Below are 19,149 nucleotides of genomic sequence, written 5' to 3'. Positions count from 1 at the left end.
CGATTTTTATGAAAATAAGCAAGCCAAATCTTAAACATCTCAAATCAAGCTTTCTGTAATCTTACCAATAAATATATTCTTTCTGGCTTGCCTTTTCTTATCTTTGATGAGTAAATATGAAACTTATTTACATGTAAGGTAGTATTTTATTTTAATGGGAAAACTTGAAATTGGCATCCTAAGTCCTGGGTTTTAGTCTTAGATTTGTCACTTACTAACTGTATGACTTTGGTTGAGTAATTTTTTAAAGTCAGTTTATTTACACGAGTATCACTTCACAGTTGACTTCAGGTGACTTAAAAAATGTGTGTAATACAAAAAGTCAAAATGTTTTTTTAAATAAATCAGGTTGTCAACATATAAATGGTGCTGGAATCACTGGATATCCACCTGCAAAAGGATGACATTGGACCCCCTTCCTTTCGACATACACAAAAACTAACTCAAAATGGATTATAGACCTAATTGTAACAACTCAGGCCTGGTGCGGTGGTTTGGCTGGGCGCGGGGGCTCACACCTGTAATCCCAGCACTTTGGGAGGTCGAGGCGGGCAGATCACTTGAGGTCAGGAGTTCGATACCAGTCTGGCCAACATGGTGAAATCCCATCTCTACTAAAAATACAAAAATTAGCCCGGTGTGGTGGTGCATGCCTGTAATCCCAGCTACTCAGGAGGCTGAGGCAGGAGAATTGCTTGAACCCGGGTTGTGGAGGTTGCAGTGAGCCGAGATCGCACCATTGCACTCCAGCCTAGGTGACAGAGCTAGACTCCATCTCAAAAAAAAAAAAAAAAAACAAAAAAACTCAAACAGTGAAAAGATCAGTCACCCAGCCTTAAGAATCTGAATAGACTAAAGAAGATATACAGTGGCCAATAAGGATGTAAAAAGGTGTTCAACATCATAAGCCATTAAATAAATACAAAGCAATGCTTCAGTGAGGTATCACTGCACACCCACTAGGGTGGCCATAATCAAGAAGATGTACAGTAACGAGTGCTAGTCAGGATGTGGAGAAATGGGAGTCCTTATAGGATCTAAAATGGTGCAGCCACTTTGGAAAACAGTCTGGTAGCTCTGAAAAGTTTAAATATAGAGTTACCATATGACCTAGCAATGCTACTCTTAGGTATCTACCCAAGAGATATGAAAACATATGTCCACACAAAAACTTGTAGAGGAATGTTCATAGCAGCATTATTCATAATAGTCAAAAAAGTAGAAAGGGCCAGGTGCAGTGGCTCGTGCCTGTAATCCCAGCATTTTAGGAGGCCAACGTGGGCAGATCACTAGGTCAGGAGTTTGGGAGCAGCTTGACCAACGTGGTGAAACCCCGTCTCTACTAAAAGTACAAAAATTAGTCAGGTGTGGTGGTGCCCATCTGTAATTCCAGCTACTTGGGAGGCTGAGGCAGGAGAATTGCTTGAACCCGGGAGGTAGAGGTTGCAGCAAGCCAAGATCATGCCACTGTACTCCAGCCTGGCCAACAGAGTGAGACTCTGACTCAAAAAAAAAAAAAAAAAAAGCAGAAAGAACCCAAATACTAATCAAATGATGACTGGATAAACTAAATGCGATATATTCCTACAATGGAATACTATTCAGCCATAAAATAGGAATGAGGAATGACTGATAATGGGCATGGAGTTTCTATTTATTTATTTATTTATTTATTTATTTATTTATTTATTTTTTGAGATGGGGTCTCGTTCTGTCACCCAGGCTGGAGTGCAGTAGTGCGATCATGGCTCACTGCAGCTTCAACCTCCTTGACTCAAGTGATCTCTCATCTCTTCCTCCTTAGTAGCTAGGATTACAGGTATGCACAACCATGCCCGGCTAATTTTTTTTTTTAAAGACATAGTCTTGCCATGTTGCCCAGGCTGGCATCCAACTCCTGGCTTCAAGCAGTCCTCCTGCCTTGGCCTCCCAAAGTGTTGGGATTATAGGCATGGGCCACTGCACCTGGCCTGAATTGTATACTTTAAAAGGGTGAAAATGTATTTTGTGATATATGAATTATATCTCAACAAAGCTATTATAAAATAAACCTTGCTGAAGGAAAAACAGTAGTGCTAATGGAAGATTTGTACAGAGTAATGTATATCATGTAGTCCTATTCATTAGCTGAGGATGGGCCACAAATTTGGCTTTTTAGCAACTCAGGAAAAGTCGGTGGTATCAGGCTGGGTATGGTGGCTCATGCCTATAATCCCAGCACTTTGGGAGGCCAAGGAAGGAGGATAGCTTGAGACCAGGCTGGGCAACATAGTGAGACCTCGTCTCTACAAAAAATAAACAAGATTAGCCAGGTGTGGTGGGGCAAGCCCCTGGGAAGTTGAAGCTACAGTGAGCTATATTTAGGCTACTGCACTCCAGTCTGCACTCCAGCCTGAGTAACAGAGCAAGACCCTATTGTAAAAAAACAAAAAAAAAAAAAAAACAAAAAAAAACAAAACCCAGAAAAAGAAAAAACAAGCCAGGCATGGTGGCTCACACCTGTAATCTCAGGACTTTGGGAGGCTGAGGTGGACAGATCTCTTGAGCCCAGGAGTTCGAGACCAACCTGGACAACATGGCAAAACCCCATGCCTACAAAAAAAACAGACACAAAAAATTAGCCAGGTGTGGTGGTTCATGCCTGTAGTCCCAGCTACTCAGGAGGCTAAGGTGGAAGGATCACTTGAACCTAGGAAATGGAGGTTGCAGTGAGTGGAGATCACACCACAGCATTCTAGCCTGGGCAACAGGGAGGCCTCATCTCACTTAGGAAAAAACAAAATTGGCCAGGCGCAGTGGCTCATGCCTGTGATCTTAGCACTTTGGGAGGCTGAGGCGGGTGGATCACCTGAGGTCGGGAGTTCGAGACCAGCCTGACCACCATGGAGAAACCAACCCCTCTCTACTAAAAATAAAAAAAATTAGCCAGGCGTGGTGGTGCATGCCTGTAATCCCAGCTACTCGGGAGGCTGAGGTAGGAGAATCCCTTGAACCCAGGAGGCGGAGGTTGCAGTGAGCCAAGATTGCACCATTGCTCTCCAGCCTGGGCTATAAGAGTGAAACGCTGTCTCAAAAAAAAAAAAAAAAAAGAAAATTGATACGGATCTGACATAGGTACTGTTTTTCTTCATGTTGCATGAAGAAAAGGAGTTTTATACAAGTTAAGTAACTTGCCTTGGAACCCCAAGTTGGGGTTTTTAACCCAATCTGTCTCTACTAACAACTTGGTACAGCCGTGGAAGCTGAATGATGTCAGTGAAACATGTTGAGGTGAAATACCTAGCCATGCTGATCTGTCCTGTTCCCTTTTCTAAATTTTTATTTTTATATTTTTTGGTCTTTCCTTTCAGGGCTTGAATGCTTGTTTAAAAAGTAAGATGTATTTATTCTACTTGTTTGTGGTTAGAATATTCATCATCTTCATCTTTCTTATATATTGATTTCCTTGTTTTTTTTTAAAAAAATCTTTGTAAAGTAGCTCATATGATACATACTTTCATAAAGAAAGGGCGAAAACCTAAGAGAGCATTGTTTAGAGATTAATCGTGATGTCACCTCATTTTTGAAATAACTTAATGATAAAGAGATGTTTCTCAGGCAAGTCTGGATGTTAACATTTTTTGTTTTTTATTAGAACTCTAGAGTAGGATAGAAGAGGCCTTTTAATAATTCTATTAAAAAGTAATGGATAGGCTGGGCACGGTGCCTCCTGCCTGTAATCCCAGCACTATGGGAGGTCCAGGTGGGTGGATCACTTGAGGTCAGAAGTTCGAGACCAGCCTGGCCAACATAGTGAAACTCCGTCTCTACTAAAAATTCAAAAATTAGCCAGGCACAGTGGTGTGTACCTGTAGTCCCAGCTGCTCAGGAGACTGAAGCAGGAGAATTGCTTGAATGAGGGAGGTGGAGGTTGCAGTGAGCTGAGATTCCCGCCACTGCACTCCAGCCTGGGCGATAGAGCAAGACTCTGTCTCAAAAAAAAAAAAAAAAAAAAAAAAAAAAGGAATGGATAAATTTCACTGAATGTCACCTGTAGTGAACAAATATGAAATGATAAGAACACAATTAAGAATTTACAAAGCTGCTGAGGCAGGAGAATGGCGTGAACCCGGGAGGCGGAGCTTGCAGTAAGCCGAGATTGCGCCACTGCACTCCAGCCTGGGCGACAGAGCGAGACTCCGTCTCAAAAAAAAAGAGAAAAAAAAAAAGAATTTACAAAGCTGTGCTAGCGTCAAGAGATCGGAACATAAAACTAGATTTCGGATCAAAGGTTCTGTTTTGGAATTTGTTTGACTTATTTTATGACCTTGACAAAATTATTTCATTTGTTTGTGGCTCATGTTTCAACTTCCACAGCAGTGTACTTTTGGGAGATGCTGTTATTTAACAGGGAACTGCTTTGAAATGCAATGTAATTTAAGTGAGGATTTTCATTAGCTGAAAAGTTGAGATGCCATGGGGTGTGTGTTTTTCCATCGCTGTTTTACTTGGGTCAGAATCAGTCATTGTTCTTACAAGTTGGAGATAATATAGAGCTTTTAATTTTTTTTTAATTTATATTTGACTTTCTGTCCACTTTGAAGATGATTATAATCCATTGACTTATTTCTAATAATTTTTATACCTCTTTATTTAGCTCTGTAGCTTTCCTGGTTTAGAAGGTAAAATGGACAATGGAATATATAGACTCCTAGAACCTTAGAATTGGAAAAGACCTTAATCATTTGGTCCAACCTCCTACTCTTTTATGTGATTAAAGCTTTTAGTTCATTTGAGTTTGCATTTTTGTGTTATGCAACACATCTTCAAAAGCAATGTGCTCTGTCTCAGATTCTGAGAAGGTGGCAGCCATCCTTATACACATTTGCTTATTCATAAATATTAATGGCACAGTGGACCAAGCAGCGTGCTATGTGCAGAAGGGTACAGGGTGAATTAGATCAGAGACTAGAGGGAATTCAGACATTTCAGCAAGTAAACAAAGTCTACTGGGTTAAGTCCTATAAACATTACATGATCAAGAAATTTATCTTGTCCTTTGACAGTAGGAGGGAAAGAATATCAAGGCAGCCATCATAAAAAAAAGTTGGAGTGTTGTCTTAAAGGACATTTGGAATATGAAAGGCAGAAGTCTTCAGGGAGAAGGCGAAGTGATGGGGAATCAAATCAAGGCAAAAGGAAAGGTATATGCGCAAAGGGACAGACACAGAAGGGCAGAGCACGGCTGGAGTTGCAGTGTGGTGGGTTAGAGAGTACACAGTGTGGAGGACGAGGGAGAAGGCTGGCAAAGGTGAGTGGACACGTTGTGAAATGCCTAATACCCTTGGCGAAGGAAACTTGAATCTTTGTTATCCATCTATGATAGGGAGCTGCTAACATTTAGCCTGAGACCTAACCCGGTTATATTTGCATTTTAGAAATATTCTAGTGGCAGTGTATAGAAGGGGTTGCAGTGGGGTAAATACAGAGCCAAGGAAACCTCTGAGGTTGCTGTAATAGTGAGGGCAAGACGTAAGGAGGCAACATCAAAGGAGAGGAAAGGATCATTTAAGCTTTAAATATTCAGGACACATTGATAGGACTTGACTCAGTTGTAATAATAAAAGGTGACTGTGGGGACAAAAAAGAAGAGTCCAGGTTTCTGGCATTAATGAGTTGGTATCTACAGTAGCTAGTATAGGAGTAGCTGATGGATTGTGTTTAAACGGTGATTTGGAGTCATCAAATGCTTTATTCTTTGTGAAGCCTTTCCTGATTGACACACCTCTGCCCGATTATGGTCTTTCACTTCTTCAAGGTGGCAGCAGTTTTCATAGTTGTGCTTATATATAGTTATTTGTATGTTCAGTTTGTTTCCCTTATTCACTTCTTGAAGGCTGGGGCTATTTATTTATTTATTCATTCATTTTTAGACAGAATCTCACTCTGTCACCCAGGCTGGAGAGTATAGTGGCGCAATCTTGACTCACTGCCACCTCCGCCTCTCAGGTTTAAGTGATTCTCATGCCTCAGCCTCCCAAGTGGCTGGGACTACAAGTATGTGCCACTGTTGGCACCCAGCTAGTTTTTGTATTTTCAGTAGAGACAGGGTTCCACCATGTTGGCCAGGTTGGTCTCGAACTCCTGGCCTCAAGTGATCCACCTGTCTCAGCCTCCCGAAGTGCTGGGATTACAGGTGTGAGCCACCGCACCTGGCCAACTGGGGCTATTCTTATTTATCATAGTTCCCTGCAGCCTTGAACTCCTGGGCTCATGTGATCCTTGTACCTCAGTCTCTCAAGTGATTAGGAACTACAGGCACATGCCACCACGCCTGGCTATTTGTTTTTTGTTGTTGTTGTTGGTTTTTTTTTTTTTTCAGGTATCACTATGTTGTCCTTGCTGGCCTTGAATTCCTGGCCTCAAGTGATCCTCCTGCCTCCCAAAATGTTGAGATTACAAATGTGAACCATGGTGCCCTGTGTAATTCCCTCTTCTAACACCTACTTTTAATGTTCCATTTTAGACCTACACAATCAGAATTTCTAAGACAGTACCTGGGAATCTGAAATTTAAGATCTGCCTGTGATTCTAATGACCACTAATGTTTTCAAATTTATATGTAGAGCAGTGAATGGGCTGGTGGTAGAGCTGTTTTTTCTTACTAACTGCTATCAAATGACAGAAAGTCAGTTACTAACTTCAGATTTTAAAATGAAAGTGTAAAGATGGTACTGACTTCTTTCTCTTGAAAATGATCTCAAAATAACAAGGAGAAGAAATATAAATTCTGTGCTCAGTGACATTAGGAGACAGCAGAAAACCCTGTTGACCTAATGGAAAAAAAAATGAGGCAAACTTAATATAAGTAGAGAGTTTATTTGGGCCAAATTTGAGGACTACAAGCCTGGAGCATAGATCCAAGACTCCTGTTAGGGGCAGTTACAAGTGGGGTTTTTGTTTTGTTTTGTTTTTGAGACAGAGTCTTGCTCTGTTGCCCAGGCTGGAGTACAGTGGTGTGATCTCGGCTCACTGCAACCTCTGCCTCCTGGGTTCTAGTGGTTCTCCTGCCTTAGCCTACCTAGTAGCTGGGATTACAGGCACTCGCCACTACGCCCGGCTAATTTTTGTATTTTTAGTGGAGACAGAGTTTTACCACGTTGGCCGGGCTGGTCTCAAATTCCTGACCTCAAGTGATCCATTCACCTCGGCCTCCCAAAGTGCTGGGATTACAGGTGTGAGCCACTTGGCCCAGCCACAAGTGGGTGTTTTTGTTTTTGTTTTTGAGATGGAGTTTCACTGTATCATCCAGGCTGGAGTGCAGTGACGCAGTTTTGGCTCACTGCATCCTCTATCTCCTTGGTTTAAGCAATTCTCCTGTCTCAGCCTCCCAAGTAGCTGGGATTACGGGTGTGCACCACCATGCCCAGCTAATTTTTGTATTTTTGGTGGAGACGGGGTTTCACCATATTGGCCAGCCTGGTCTTGAACTCCTGACCTCAAGTGATCCGCCTTGGCCAAAAGTGCTGAGATTACAGGCATGAGCCACCATGCCTGGCCACAAGTTGTTCTTTGTTTGTTTGTTTTGTTTTTTTGAGATGGAGTTTCGCTCTCGTCACCCAGGCTGGAGTGCAATGGCACGATCTTGGCTCACAGCAACCTCTGCCTCCTGGGTTCAAGCGATTCTCCTGCCTCAGCCTCCCACACAGGTGGGTTTTTTAAAGGAAAAGAAGAGGCAATTCCTAAGTTGTTTGTCAGTAATTTATATTAAAATATCATAAGCTGTTTGATTGACTTTACATTGTTCTTTGTTTCACAAATTCTAGGAACATGGAGACTATGGGTGGAGGCAGCTGGTCAGGGACAAAAATGCCTTCAAACAGTTGCATCTGGGCATGGGGGTTGGGCCATCACTGAAGTCTCATACTCATGTTTTTCTGGGCCTGATAAATTTTGCGTACCTCACATAGCTCAGTTTGCTCTGAGCTATTTTTCATTTTTCACACCATATGAGTAAAGGCTACCATGCCCACCAACAATATATAAAGGTTCCAGTTGGTCCACATCCTCACCAACACTAGGTATTTTCTGTGTTTTTTTTTTTTTATTATAGCCATTGTGTGGGTGTGAAGTATATCATTGTGGTTTTAATTTACATTTCCCTAATAACTATGTTGAACAAGTTTTTATATACTTATTGCCCATTCTTACATCTTCTTCTGTGAAATGTTTCTTCACATATTCACATCTTTTATCTCTTTTTTTAATTAAAAAAAAAAATAGAAATAAGGTCTTGCTTTGTTACCCAAGCTGGTCTCAAACTCCTGTGCTCAAGTGATCCTCCCACCTCAGCCTCCCAAATTGCCAGGGTCACAAGCGTGAGCCACCGCACACAGCCTTTTTGTTTGAGTTATACTGAGTTATCAGAGTTTGGTTTTGTTTTTTTTAAGAGACAGGTTCTCACCCTGTCACCCAAACTAGAGTGCAATATTGCGATGATAGCTCACTGCAGGCTCGAACTCCTGGGCTCAAGTGATCCTCCTACCTCAGCCTCCCAAGTATCTGGGACTGCAGGTGTGTGCCATTATGCCTGGCTAATTGTTTTTTATTTTTTTATTTTGTAAAGACAGGGTCTTGCTATGTTGCCAAGGCTGGAGTGCAGTGGCTCAGTCATGGCTCACCACAGGCTCAACCTCCTGAGTTCAGTGATCCTCTTACCTCAGCCTCCTGAGTAGCTGGGACTACATGTGTGCACCACCATGCCCAGCTAATTTTTGTATTGTCTGTAGAGATAGGGTTTTACCCTGTTGCCCAGGTCTCGAACTCCTGTGTTCAAGTGATCTGCCTGCCTTGGCCTCCCAAAATACTGAGATTACAGGCATGAGCCAACACTCCCAGCCCTATCAGAGTTCTTAGTGTATTCTAGCTACTAATTCTTTCTCAGAATCATGATTTGCAAATATTTTCTCCAGTCTATGGTTTATCTTTTTATCTTCTTAATGATGTCTTTTGAAGCATGAACAATTTATGAAGTTCCATTTATCAGTTTTTTTCTTTCATGAGTTATGCTTTTGGTGTTGTATCTAATAACTCTGCCTAATTCAAGGTCATAAGGATTTTTAAAAATGTTTTCTTCTAGAAGTTTTACAGTTTTCACATTTTTAGTTAATTTTTGAATGGAGTAGCCTCCTCTACACAAGTCTGTGTAATGCAGGCCCTGGTAGAGCAAGGTCCTGAAAAGGAGAGAAAAAAAAGGTACAGAGTAGAGACCTAACAAAAGGAGAGTGATAAAAAGAGGAGAGGAAACAAAGGGTAGGTGCCAAAAATAAATTAACAGCTACTTGAAATTTTTGTGTCGAGCTCGTGCACATTTTAGCTGACTCCAGTAATCAAATACTTCCACATCTATAGTGTGCCTGCATTTCTTTAAAGCTACTGATGAGATCCGCTCTTGACCTTTAAGGGATGTCACATTATTTGGAAATGAAGAGTCAGGGCTTCCATTCCCTGAATGGTTTTGGTTTCTGTTTTTCTCATTTTTAATGCATTTGTAATTTTAATTTTATTTATGTTATTATTATTATTATTATTATTATTATTTTTACTAACGACATGGTCTCGCTATGTTGCCCAGACTGGTCTCAAACTCCTGGGCTCAAGCAATCCTCCCACCTTGACCTCTCAAAGTGCTGGGATTACAGATGTGAGCCACCATGCCAAGTCCATTTCTAATTTAAAATTTATACACTGTATTTTGTAAACATTAAACTTTGTATCTACAGATTATATGGAGAACCCCATTGTGATAGAAAAGTTTGGACTTGCTAAAATATTTTTTCAAAATAACAGTTATCCGTGTATGTGTGTATGTGTGTGTAGACACTTATGTAATCATGATTATTTAGTGCCTGATACATGGTCTGCCAGGTCAAGGTCAGACTGTGCTTAAGACTGCAGTCTTCCTGAGGAATATAGCTATGTGTAATTTAAAAGGTGAGTGATCACGCCTGTAATCCCAGCACTTTGGGAGGCTGAGACAGGCAGATCACGAGGCCAGGAGATTGAGACCATCCTGGCTAACACGGTGAAACCCCGTCTCTACTAGAAATACAAAAAAAAATTAGCCGGGCATGGTGGCACGCACCTGTAGTCCCAGCTACTCGGAAGGCTGAGGCAGGAGAAGCGCTTGAACCGAGAGGCGGAGATTGCAGTGAGCCGAGATCATGCCACTGCACTCCAGCCTGACCAGCAGTGAGACTCTGTGTCAAAAAAAAAAAAAAAAAAAGAAAAGAAAAAGTGAGTGAATGTATGGCCGGGCACGGTGGCTCATGCCTGTAATCCCAGCACTTTGGGAGGCCGAGGCAGGTGGATCATGAGGTCAGGAGATCAAGACCATACTGGCCAACATGATCAAACCCAATCTCTACTAAAAATACAAAAATTAGCTGAGTGTAGTAATGCATGCCTGTAGTTCCAGCTACTTGGGAGGCTAAGGCAGGAAAATCTGCTGAACCCGGGAGGCGGAGGTTGCAGTGAGCTGAGATTACACCACTGCACTCCAGCCTGGTGACAGAACGAGATTCTGTCTCAAAAAAAAAAAAAAGTGAGTGAATGTAGTTGAGCAAAACATATCCAACCTGTTAGTCTCCATCATTCAGGAACCTATCTTAGGAAAGAGGAATAATAGGAATAGAGGTAATATTCATCTGTCTATCTAACTGTCCTTTTAGCAGTAGAATTTGAGAGCTAAGGTAAAGTAGAATGAAAAAAATATCCTAGGCTCATTAGACTGGACTCTGAATTAGTAATCCATTGCTCTTTAAAGATTATTTTCACAAGTAGTTGGTTTCACAGCCTTCTTTGAATATTTTTTGCATAACAGTATTTATATATTTTTTTTTTTTTTTGAGATGGAGTTTCACTCTTGTCGCCTAGGCTCGAATGCAGTGGCATGATCGTGGCTCACTGCAACCTCTGCCTCCTGGGTTCAAGCAATTCTCCTGCCTCAGCCTCCCAAGTGGCTGGGATTACAGGCATCTGTCACCATGCCAGGGTAATTTTTGTACTCTTAGTAGAGACGGGGTTTCACCATGTTGGCCAAGCTGGTCTCTATCTCCTGACCTCAGGTGATCCACCCACCTCAGCCTCCCAAAGTGCTGGGATTACAGGCATCAGCCACCGCACCCAGCTCAGTATTTATATTCTTATGGAAGGGTCAGGATTTCTTGTTATTGCATATAAATTATTCTGTAGTAAAGTAAGAAAACACGAAGGGACAAGGATAAGGATATATACAAACTGTAAGATTAGTGGCTACTTCCGTCAGAGGAAGAAGAGAACTTTAATATCGTAATTTAACAATTTGTTTCACAGAAAGATTTAAAACAAGTATTTCAGAATGTTTGGATGTGTTAAATCTTGGTGGGAGAGTGGATGTGTGGGTATTATGTTTAGCAGTAATTATTTGTAAGGATATGCTGAGATTACTGGCAGATATTGAAGAGAGATTCAAGGTGTAATAAAATTATTTGTAGGTTAAATATTGGGAAATCTGTGTTCTTTTTCCAACTGTGCTAATAGTTATCAGGGGAAATTCAGCCAGATATCGGGCAAAATTCACCCCCGATATTTCACGTAGATTCTTTTCTATTTTCCCTAAATGTCAGCTGATCTGAGAAATAAAGGGGTAGAGTACAAAAGAGAGAAATTTTAAAGCTAGGTGTCTGGGGGAGGCATCACATGTCGGCAGGTTCCGTGATGCCCCCTGAGCCGGAAAACCAGCAAGTTTTTATTAGTGATTTCAAAAGGGGAGGGAATGTACTAATAGGGTGTGGGTCACAGAGATCACGTGCTTCTCAAGGTAATAGAATATCACAAGGCAAATGGAGGCAGGGTGAGATCACAGGACCAGGGTGAAATTAAAATTGCTAATGAAGTTTTGGGCACACATTGTCATTGATAACATCTTATCAGGAGACAGGGTTTGAGAGCAGACAACCAGTCTGACCAAAAATTTATTAGGCGGGAATTTCCTTGTCCTAATAAGCCTGGGAGCACTATGGGAGACTGGGGCTTATTTCATCCCTACAGCTCGACCATAAAAGACGGCCGCTCCCCAAAGCGGCCATTTCAGAGGCCTACCCTCAGGGACGCATTCTCTTTCTCAGGGATGTTCCTTGCTGAGAAAAAGAATTCAGTGATATTTCTCCCATTTGCTTTTGAAAGAAGAGAAATACGGCTCTGTTCTGCTCACCTCACCGGCGGTCAGAGTTTAAGGTTATCTCTCTTGTTCCCTGAACATTGCTGTTATCCTGTTCTTTTTTCTAGGTGCCCAGATTTTATATTGTTCAAACATACATGCTCTACAATTTGTGCAGTTAACGCAATCAACACAGGGTCCTGAGGTGACATACATCCTCCTCAGTTTACGAAGATGACAGGATTAAGAGATTAAAGTAAAGACAGGCATAGGAAATCACAAGGGTATTGATTGGGGAAGTGTTAAGTGTCCATGAAATCTTCACAATTTATGTTCAGAGATTGCAATAAAGACAGGCATAAGAAATTATGAAAGTATTAATTTTGGGGAACTAGTAAATATCCATGAAATCTTCACAATTTATGTTCTTCTGCCATGGCTTTGGCCGGTCCCTCCATTTGGGGTTCCTGACTTCCCACAACAAATAGTCAACTTTGAGTCTTGGCAAATCTCTATTTTAAGTGAATGTTCTTTGGGACTGTGCTCTTGGTCCAACTCTCACTTTATATAGTCCGTGTGTTTGACTTCGTTCACTCTAATGACTAACTACTATTTATGATTCTAATGGTTCTCAATATAATAAAAAGAATGAATGCAAAAATAAAACTTTCCCCTATAGTTCTCTGACTTCTTGTGAGCATAGAAGTGATTGCAGTTTTTTTTGTTTTGTTTTTTTGTTTTGTTTTGAGACAGTTTCGCTCTTCTTGCCCAGGCTGGAGTGCAGTGGCACCATCTTGGCTTACTGCAACCTCCACCTCCCAGGTTCAAGCGATTCTGCTGCCTCAGCCTCCTGAGTAGCTGGGACTACAGGCATGCGCCACCACACCCAGCTAATTTTTTGTGTTTTTAGTAGAGATGGGGTTTCCCCTTGTTAGTCAGGCTGGTCTCGAACTCCTGACCTCAGGTGACCCACCTGCCTTGGCCTGCCAAAGTGCTGGAATTGCAGGTGTGAGCCAGTGCGCCCGGCCTGATTACAGTTTTTAAAAATCTAAATTTTAACATACTATAAAATCTTGAGGAATCCTCTCCCCATTTATTCACTTGAACATCACCCGTGCTTTAATAAAGTAACGAATAAAAGGGTTTCGGTGTATGTATGGAACGTATATAGTCATATTTTTTTAAATTTATTAAAATGTAGTTTTCAGAAGGGTTTCATTGTTAAACCTGCATCTATTTTTATACCTTGGTTGTGACACTGAAGTTCTGGAAGCAGTCGAAAAAAGTTTTTTCCCTCAGTGTTGTATATGGAAACTTAAAAAGAAAAAAGAAAAAAAAATTTTCCCAAATGAAGAACTAACATAGTCATGTGATCCATCACAGTGAGTCTCGGGGAAGCAGATCTGCTAGATCCATGATTCCAATGTTAGTTAAAAAGAAGACTACTTTAGAGAGAAGTTGCTACCGTATTTTTTTTTCCTGTGGCATTTCATTAATGAATGACTGCTGGACTGTCATAGTCATTTTTAATGTTTATCATGTCATTGCCTTGTCCAGCTGCACCCTGGTCAGCACAAAATAACCATGTCCTGGTGTTGCCAGTGCCTACGAGAATGCAAAGAGATCTCTTTCCAAAACCAGGTCTGACATTTCTTCAAAGAAACATCCAAGCATTTTCCTTTTAATGTCAGTAGTCATCATTTTCACCGTAGGTGTAATATCTGAAATTTATACTGGCTTGTTCCTTATTTACTCTTTTTGGTCTTTACTGTGGAACTGTAGTGTTCTGGTCTTGAACTGGAACATAAATGGAGAGAAGCTTCTCTCCTTTTCTCTGATTTCCCTGGAACTAAATCCAGCTCTCGATATTTTATTGAAAACAACAACAAATTCACCTAAATACTGAGACCTCTTTTTGAGTCATCTTTATTATTATTTTGTTAAAGATGCACATTTTTTTTGTTCCTGCTAGGGCATTTAATTTTTATACAAAGTAGTCCATAATAAAAGAATTTCATGGCTGGGCACGGTGGCTCACACCTGTAATCCCAACACTTTGGGATGCCGAGATGGGCAGATCACAAGGACAGGAGATCGAGACCATCCTGGCTAACATGGTGAAACCCCGTCTCTAATAAAAATACAAAAAAATCAGCCAGGCGTGATGGCACGCACCTGTAGTCCCAGTTACTCGGGAGGCTGAGGCAGGAGAATCTCTCAAACCTGGCAAGTGGAGGTTGCAGTGAGCTGAGATTACACCACTGCACTCCAGCCTGGGCAGCAGAGCCAGACTCCGTCTCTCTCTCTCTCTCTCTCTCTCTCACACACACACACACACACACACACGAATTTCATTTCAGCTCCTTAGCATAAAACTGCCTTGACTCTCTAAGCATATATCTAAAAGGGATTTTAAGGAAATTCGGAGAGCCTGTGACTATAATTTTGACTTATATTTGTTATAGATTGAAGAAGAGCCCTGTTCAGACTATATTTAAGTTGTGAGTTAAAATACCTTTACTTATGGTGAAGTTCTCATATATATTCCATTGGATATTAACTAATTCTTTTTGTTTGTTTGTTTTTGTTTTTGAAACGGAGTTTCACCCTTGTTGCCCAGGCTGTAGTGCAATGGCGCGATATCGGCTCACCGCAACCTCTGCCTTCTGGGTTCAAGCAATTCTCCTGCCTCAGCCTCCGAGCAGCTGGGATTACAGGCATGAGCCACCATGCCCGGCTAATTTTGTATTTTTAGTGGAGGCGGGGTTTCTCCATGTTGGTCAGGCTGGTCTTGAACTCCCAACCTCAGGTGATCCACCCGCCTCAGCCTCCCAAAGTGCCAACACTGCACCCGGCCAAATTCTTAAATTATTTGTACGCACCCAAAGGAGTCTTCTTCTGATATCTATCTGTAAGGGGCCACTTCCCCTGTAGCCTTTTTAGTTTGTGACTTCCGTTTTGAACCACTGATGGTTGCGTCCCAGCAAGGTTCTAGAGCTACTCCGGGCAGTTCATCAATCCAGCTGATGACAGTGAAGATTACTGATTGCTCTCAGCTACTCCTGTGACATGGTTTATCCCTCATCCAATTCTCCACGTTTGCCATTTGAAATGTTATATAGTATGAACTGTGTGCTAGTAGGAAACTTACAAGTATCCGAGTTAAAATTCATGTCTGACTAGCTCATAGCTGATCTTCATTATTCTTTTATGAGTTCGTGCTAAATGTGCTCTTACCCACAGGATGAAGATAATGGAATGAAAAGTAAAGTTCATCATATTGCCAAGGAGATCATGAGCTCAGAGAAAGTGTAGGTATCTAGTTTACAATTCAGAAGACTGTTTTCCCCCCATTGGCACATTTAAAACATTTTTTTCATTGTTGTTTTTTACAGGTTTGTGGATGTGTTAAAACTTTTGCATATTGTAAGTATCTGCTAATATTTTCTTGAAGTCTAAGACTATTCCCTTTTGTACTTTCCCTACCCCTAGAAGTTTTCAGCATTACTAACTTAATGATAGATATTTTCTAAAATGTATGTATTTCATATATGTAGATAACATGATTTCTGAAAGAGTCTTAGTAGCTATATGTCCAAAGTCTTCAAACTTTATGTCTTCATAACAGTTTTTAAGGTGATAATATATTTTCTTAGGCATTTGCTGAAGATACTTGCTATTAGAGTTTTGCATTAGCAATACATGAAGAGTATCATTATCATTGTCCAAAAGTGTTTTTCTCCTACCTAAATAAGCTCCCAGAAACAGACTTGAAATAGACAATTTTGTTACTATTTTTCGTTTTACCACCTCCATTTAGGAGAGATTAGAAATAGACATTTTTACAACTAAGTTTTAGTTCTATTTTCCGTTTTTTAAATGGTCAACTTTTTTTTGTTTTTTTGGTTTCAGAGAGCATCTCATTCTGTTGCCCAGGCTAGAGTGCAGTGGTGCGATCTTAGCTCACTGCAGCCTTTCAACCTCCTGGGCTCAGGCAATTCTCCTACCTCAGGCTCCTGAGCAGCTGGGACTACAGGCACTCACCGCCATACCCAGCTAAATTTTGTATTTTTTGTAGAGATGGGGTTTCAACATGTTACCCAGGCTGATCTCAAACTCACGAGCTCAAGTGATCAGCCTGCCTTGGCCTCCTAAAGTGCTGGGATTACTGACAGGAGCCAGTGCAGCCAGCCTATAATTGTCAACTTGAACAGACTTGTTAGGAAAGAATTATGATATGTGTCTGGGTGCATATTCATTTTTCTCATGCACTCCTTTGTCCTTGCAGGTTTTCACAAGTTTCATTATGCATTGACAGTTAAAGTGCTTTTAGTGTTACTTTATTTCAATTATATTTAGGCAAGATATTAAGACTTAAGAAAGGGGTAAAACAAAAGGAAAACGTAGATGAAACAATGAAAAAAGGAGTTGAAGTGACAGTTTATGTGGTGTAATTATTAACATCATAAATTAGGCTTAATTGTGGAGAAATGAAAGGTTCACCAAATATACATCCATTTAAGTCTTGGCAAACACTATCATTATTTTCAGGTTTTCTTTGAATGGATACATACGAACATGAAAAGTAGGTTACACTTAGGATGATTCACATTCACTAAATGATTACCTGTGCTCTGCACTTGGTCCAAGAGAAACCCGGGGGCCTGGCCTGGTGTGGTGGCTCATGACTGTAATCCCAGCACTGTGGGAGGCTGAAGTGGGTAGATCACCTGAGGTCAGGACTTCGAAACCAGCCTGGCCAACATGGCGAAACCCCATCTCCACTAAAATACAAAAATTAGCCAGATGTGGTGGCATGCCTGTAGTCCTAGCTACTCGGGAGGTTGAGGCAGGAGAATCACTTGAACCCAGGAGGTAGAGGTTGCAGTGAGCCGAGATGGTACCACTGCACTCCAACATGGGTGACAGATCAAGACTCTGTCTCAAAACAAAACAAAACAAAACAAAACAAAAATAGGGGCCTGATTCCTATGTGAAAAATCTCTAGCTTTGGAAATTCCAAAAGAATTCTTAACATTGCTAATTTCTTTTGAGAAAATATTTCCCTGTGAATAGTTTCTCACCTTGACTTTTGGCTATATTGGTAATATTGGTAAGTTCTCTCTTCCCCTCTCTCTCCTTTTTTTTTTTTAATGACTCAGGGTCTCACTCTGTCACCCGGGCTGGAGTGCGGTGGCACAATTTCCACTCACTGCAACCTCTACCTCCTGGGCTCAAGCGATCCTCCCATCTCAGCCTCCTGAGTAGCTGGGACCACAGGCATCCACCACGCCAGGCTAATTTGTTGTATTTTTAGTGGAGATGGGTTTTAGCCATATTGCCCAGGCTGGTCTCGAACTCCTGAGCAATCTGCCCACCTCGGCCTCCCAAAGTTCTGGAATTAGAGGCATGAGCCACTATGCCCAGCCAGTTCTCTTTTGTAATAGATTTTCTTTTTTTAATGATAGGACAAAGCTAGGCATGGGTAGCACACACCTATAATCCCACCTACTCAGGAGGCTGAGCCAGAAGAATCCCTTGAGCCTAGGAGTTCCAAACTGCAGTGAGCTGATTGTACCACTGCACTCTAGCATGGATGACACAGCAAACCCTTTTTCCAAAAAAAAAGGACAATATTTTGTCACCCTAACAAATTTGTTGAGTGTCAAGCTTATTGTCATTTCATATAAATTATAAGTTTGATAAATAAGTGGCTTTTCAAAATGAATTTCTTATATATTTGCTGCTCTGCCCTGAACATCCCCACCACACTGTAGACATCTGATATAATTAAGTACAAGTTAATAGGAAGGTTTTTGGTTGCCTTATTTGCTCTCTGATGGGAGCTAGCCTTAGTAAGTATCTCTATAAAAATATTATGTAAATGTACAAATAGTCTGCATTTAAAAAAATATTTGGGCCGGGTACGGTGGCTCATGCCTGTAATCCCAGCACCTTGGGAGGCCAGGGCGGGTGGATCACCTGAGGTCGGGAGTTCGAGACCAGCCTGACCAACATGGAGAAACCCCGTCTCTACTAAAAATACAAAAATTAGCTGGGCGTGGTGGCGCATGTCTGTAATCCCAGCTACTCAGGAGGCTGAGGCAGGAGAATCACTTGAACCCAGGAGGCAGAGGTTGCAGTGAGTCGAGATTGCACCATTGCACTCCAGCCTGGGCAACAAGAGTGAAACTCCATCTCAAAAAAAAAAAAAAAAAGTGTGTGTGTGTATACATATAATATATAGTATATATACTATATATCATACTATATATTATATAGTATAGTGGTGCAATCAGCTCACTGCAGTTTTGAACTCCTAGGCTCAAGGGATTCTTATATATATTATATATAATACTATATATTATATATGTTATACTATATATTATATATAATACTATATAAAACTGTATAATATACTATATATTATATAATATATGCTATATTATATAATATACTATATATTATATAATATAATGAAAATATTTTCATTTTAAAAACAAAGTCAGATGGTTAATGTGGGGACTTTCCCACTTCTACTTTTACTCCATAGTTTCACACTCATTTCTGCATATTTATCATAGCACTTTGACCTCCACATACTATATAATATATAGTATGTGGAGGTCAAAGTGCTATGATAAATATACTATATATTATATACACTATACTATATAATTATATATATAATATATAATTATATATATATTATATATAATATATAGTATGATATATAGTATAGTATATATAGTATATATAATATACTATATATTATATATAATTATATATTTTATATATATATAATTATATAGTATAGTGTATATAATATATAGTATAGCAATCTATTATATATTATAGACATTATATATAGTATATATACTATATATTATATACATTATATAGTATATATACTATATATTATATACATTATATAGTATATATACTATATATTATATAATAGATTACTATAT

General features: G+C 40.4%; 1 protein-coding gene across 1 annotated transcript in view; it reads left to right on the top strand.

Moving 5' to 3' along the window:
* The window catches only part of FGD6 (FYVE, RhoGEF and PH domain containing 6), a 139,825-nt gene that overhangs the window by 50,834 nt on the left and 69,842 nt on the right, over positions 1-19,149 (top strand). The window contains exons 4-5 of the mRNA XM_055238380.2: positions 15,422-15,489; positions 15,574-15,604. Of these exons, the coding sequence (XP_055094355.1) occupies positions 15,422-15,489; positions 15,574-15,604 (99 nt within the window). The remainder of the gene's footprint in view (positions 1-15,421; positions 15,490-15,573; positions 15,605-19,149) is intronic.

This window comes from Symphalangus syndactylus, chromosome 13 (genome assembly GCF_028878055.3).
Source record: "Symphalangus syndactylus isolate Jambi chromosome 13, NHGRI_mSymSyn1-v2.1_pri, whole genome shotgun sequence".
Classification (NCBI taxonomy): domain Eukaryota; kingdom Metazoa; phylum Chordata; class Mammalia; order Primates; family Hylobatidae; genus Symphalangus; species Symphalangus syndactylus.
This window is presented reverse-complemented; position numbering and strand designations above follow the sequence as displayed.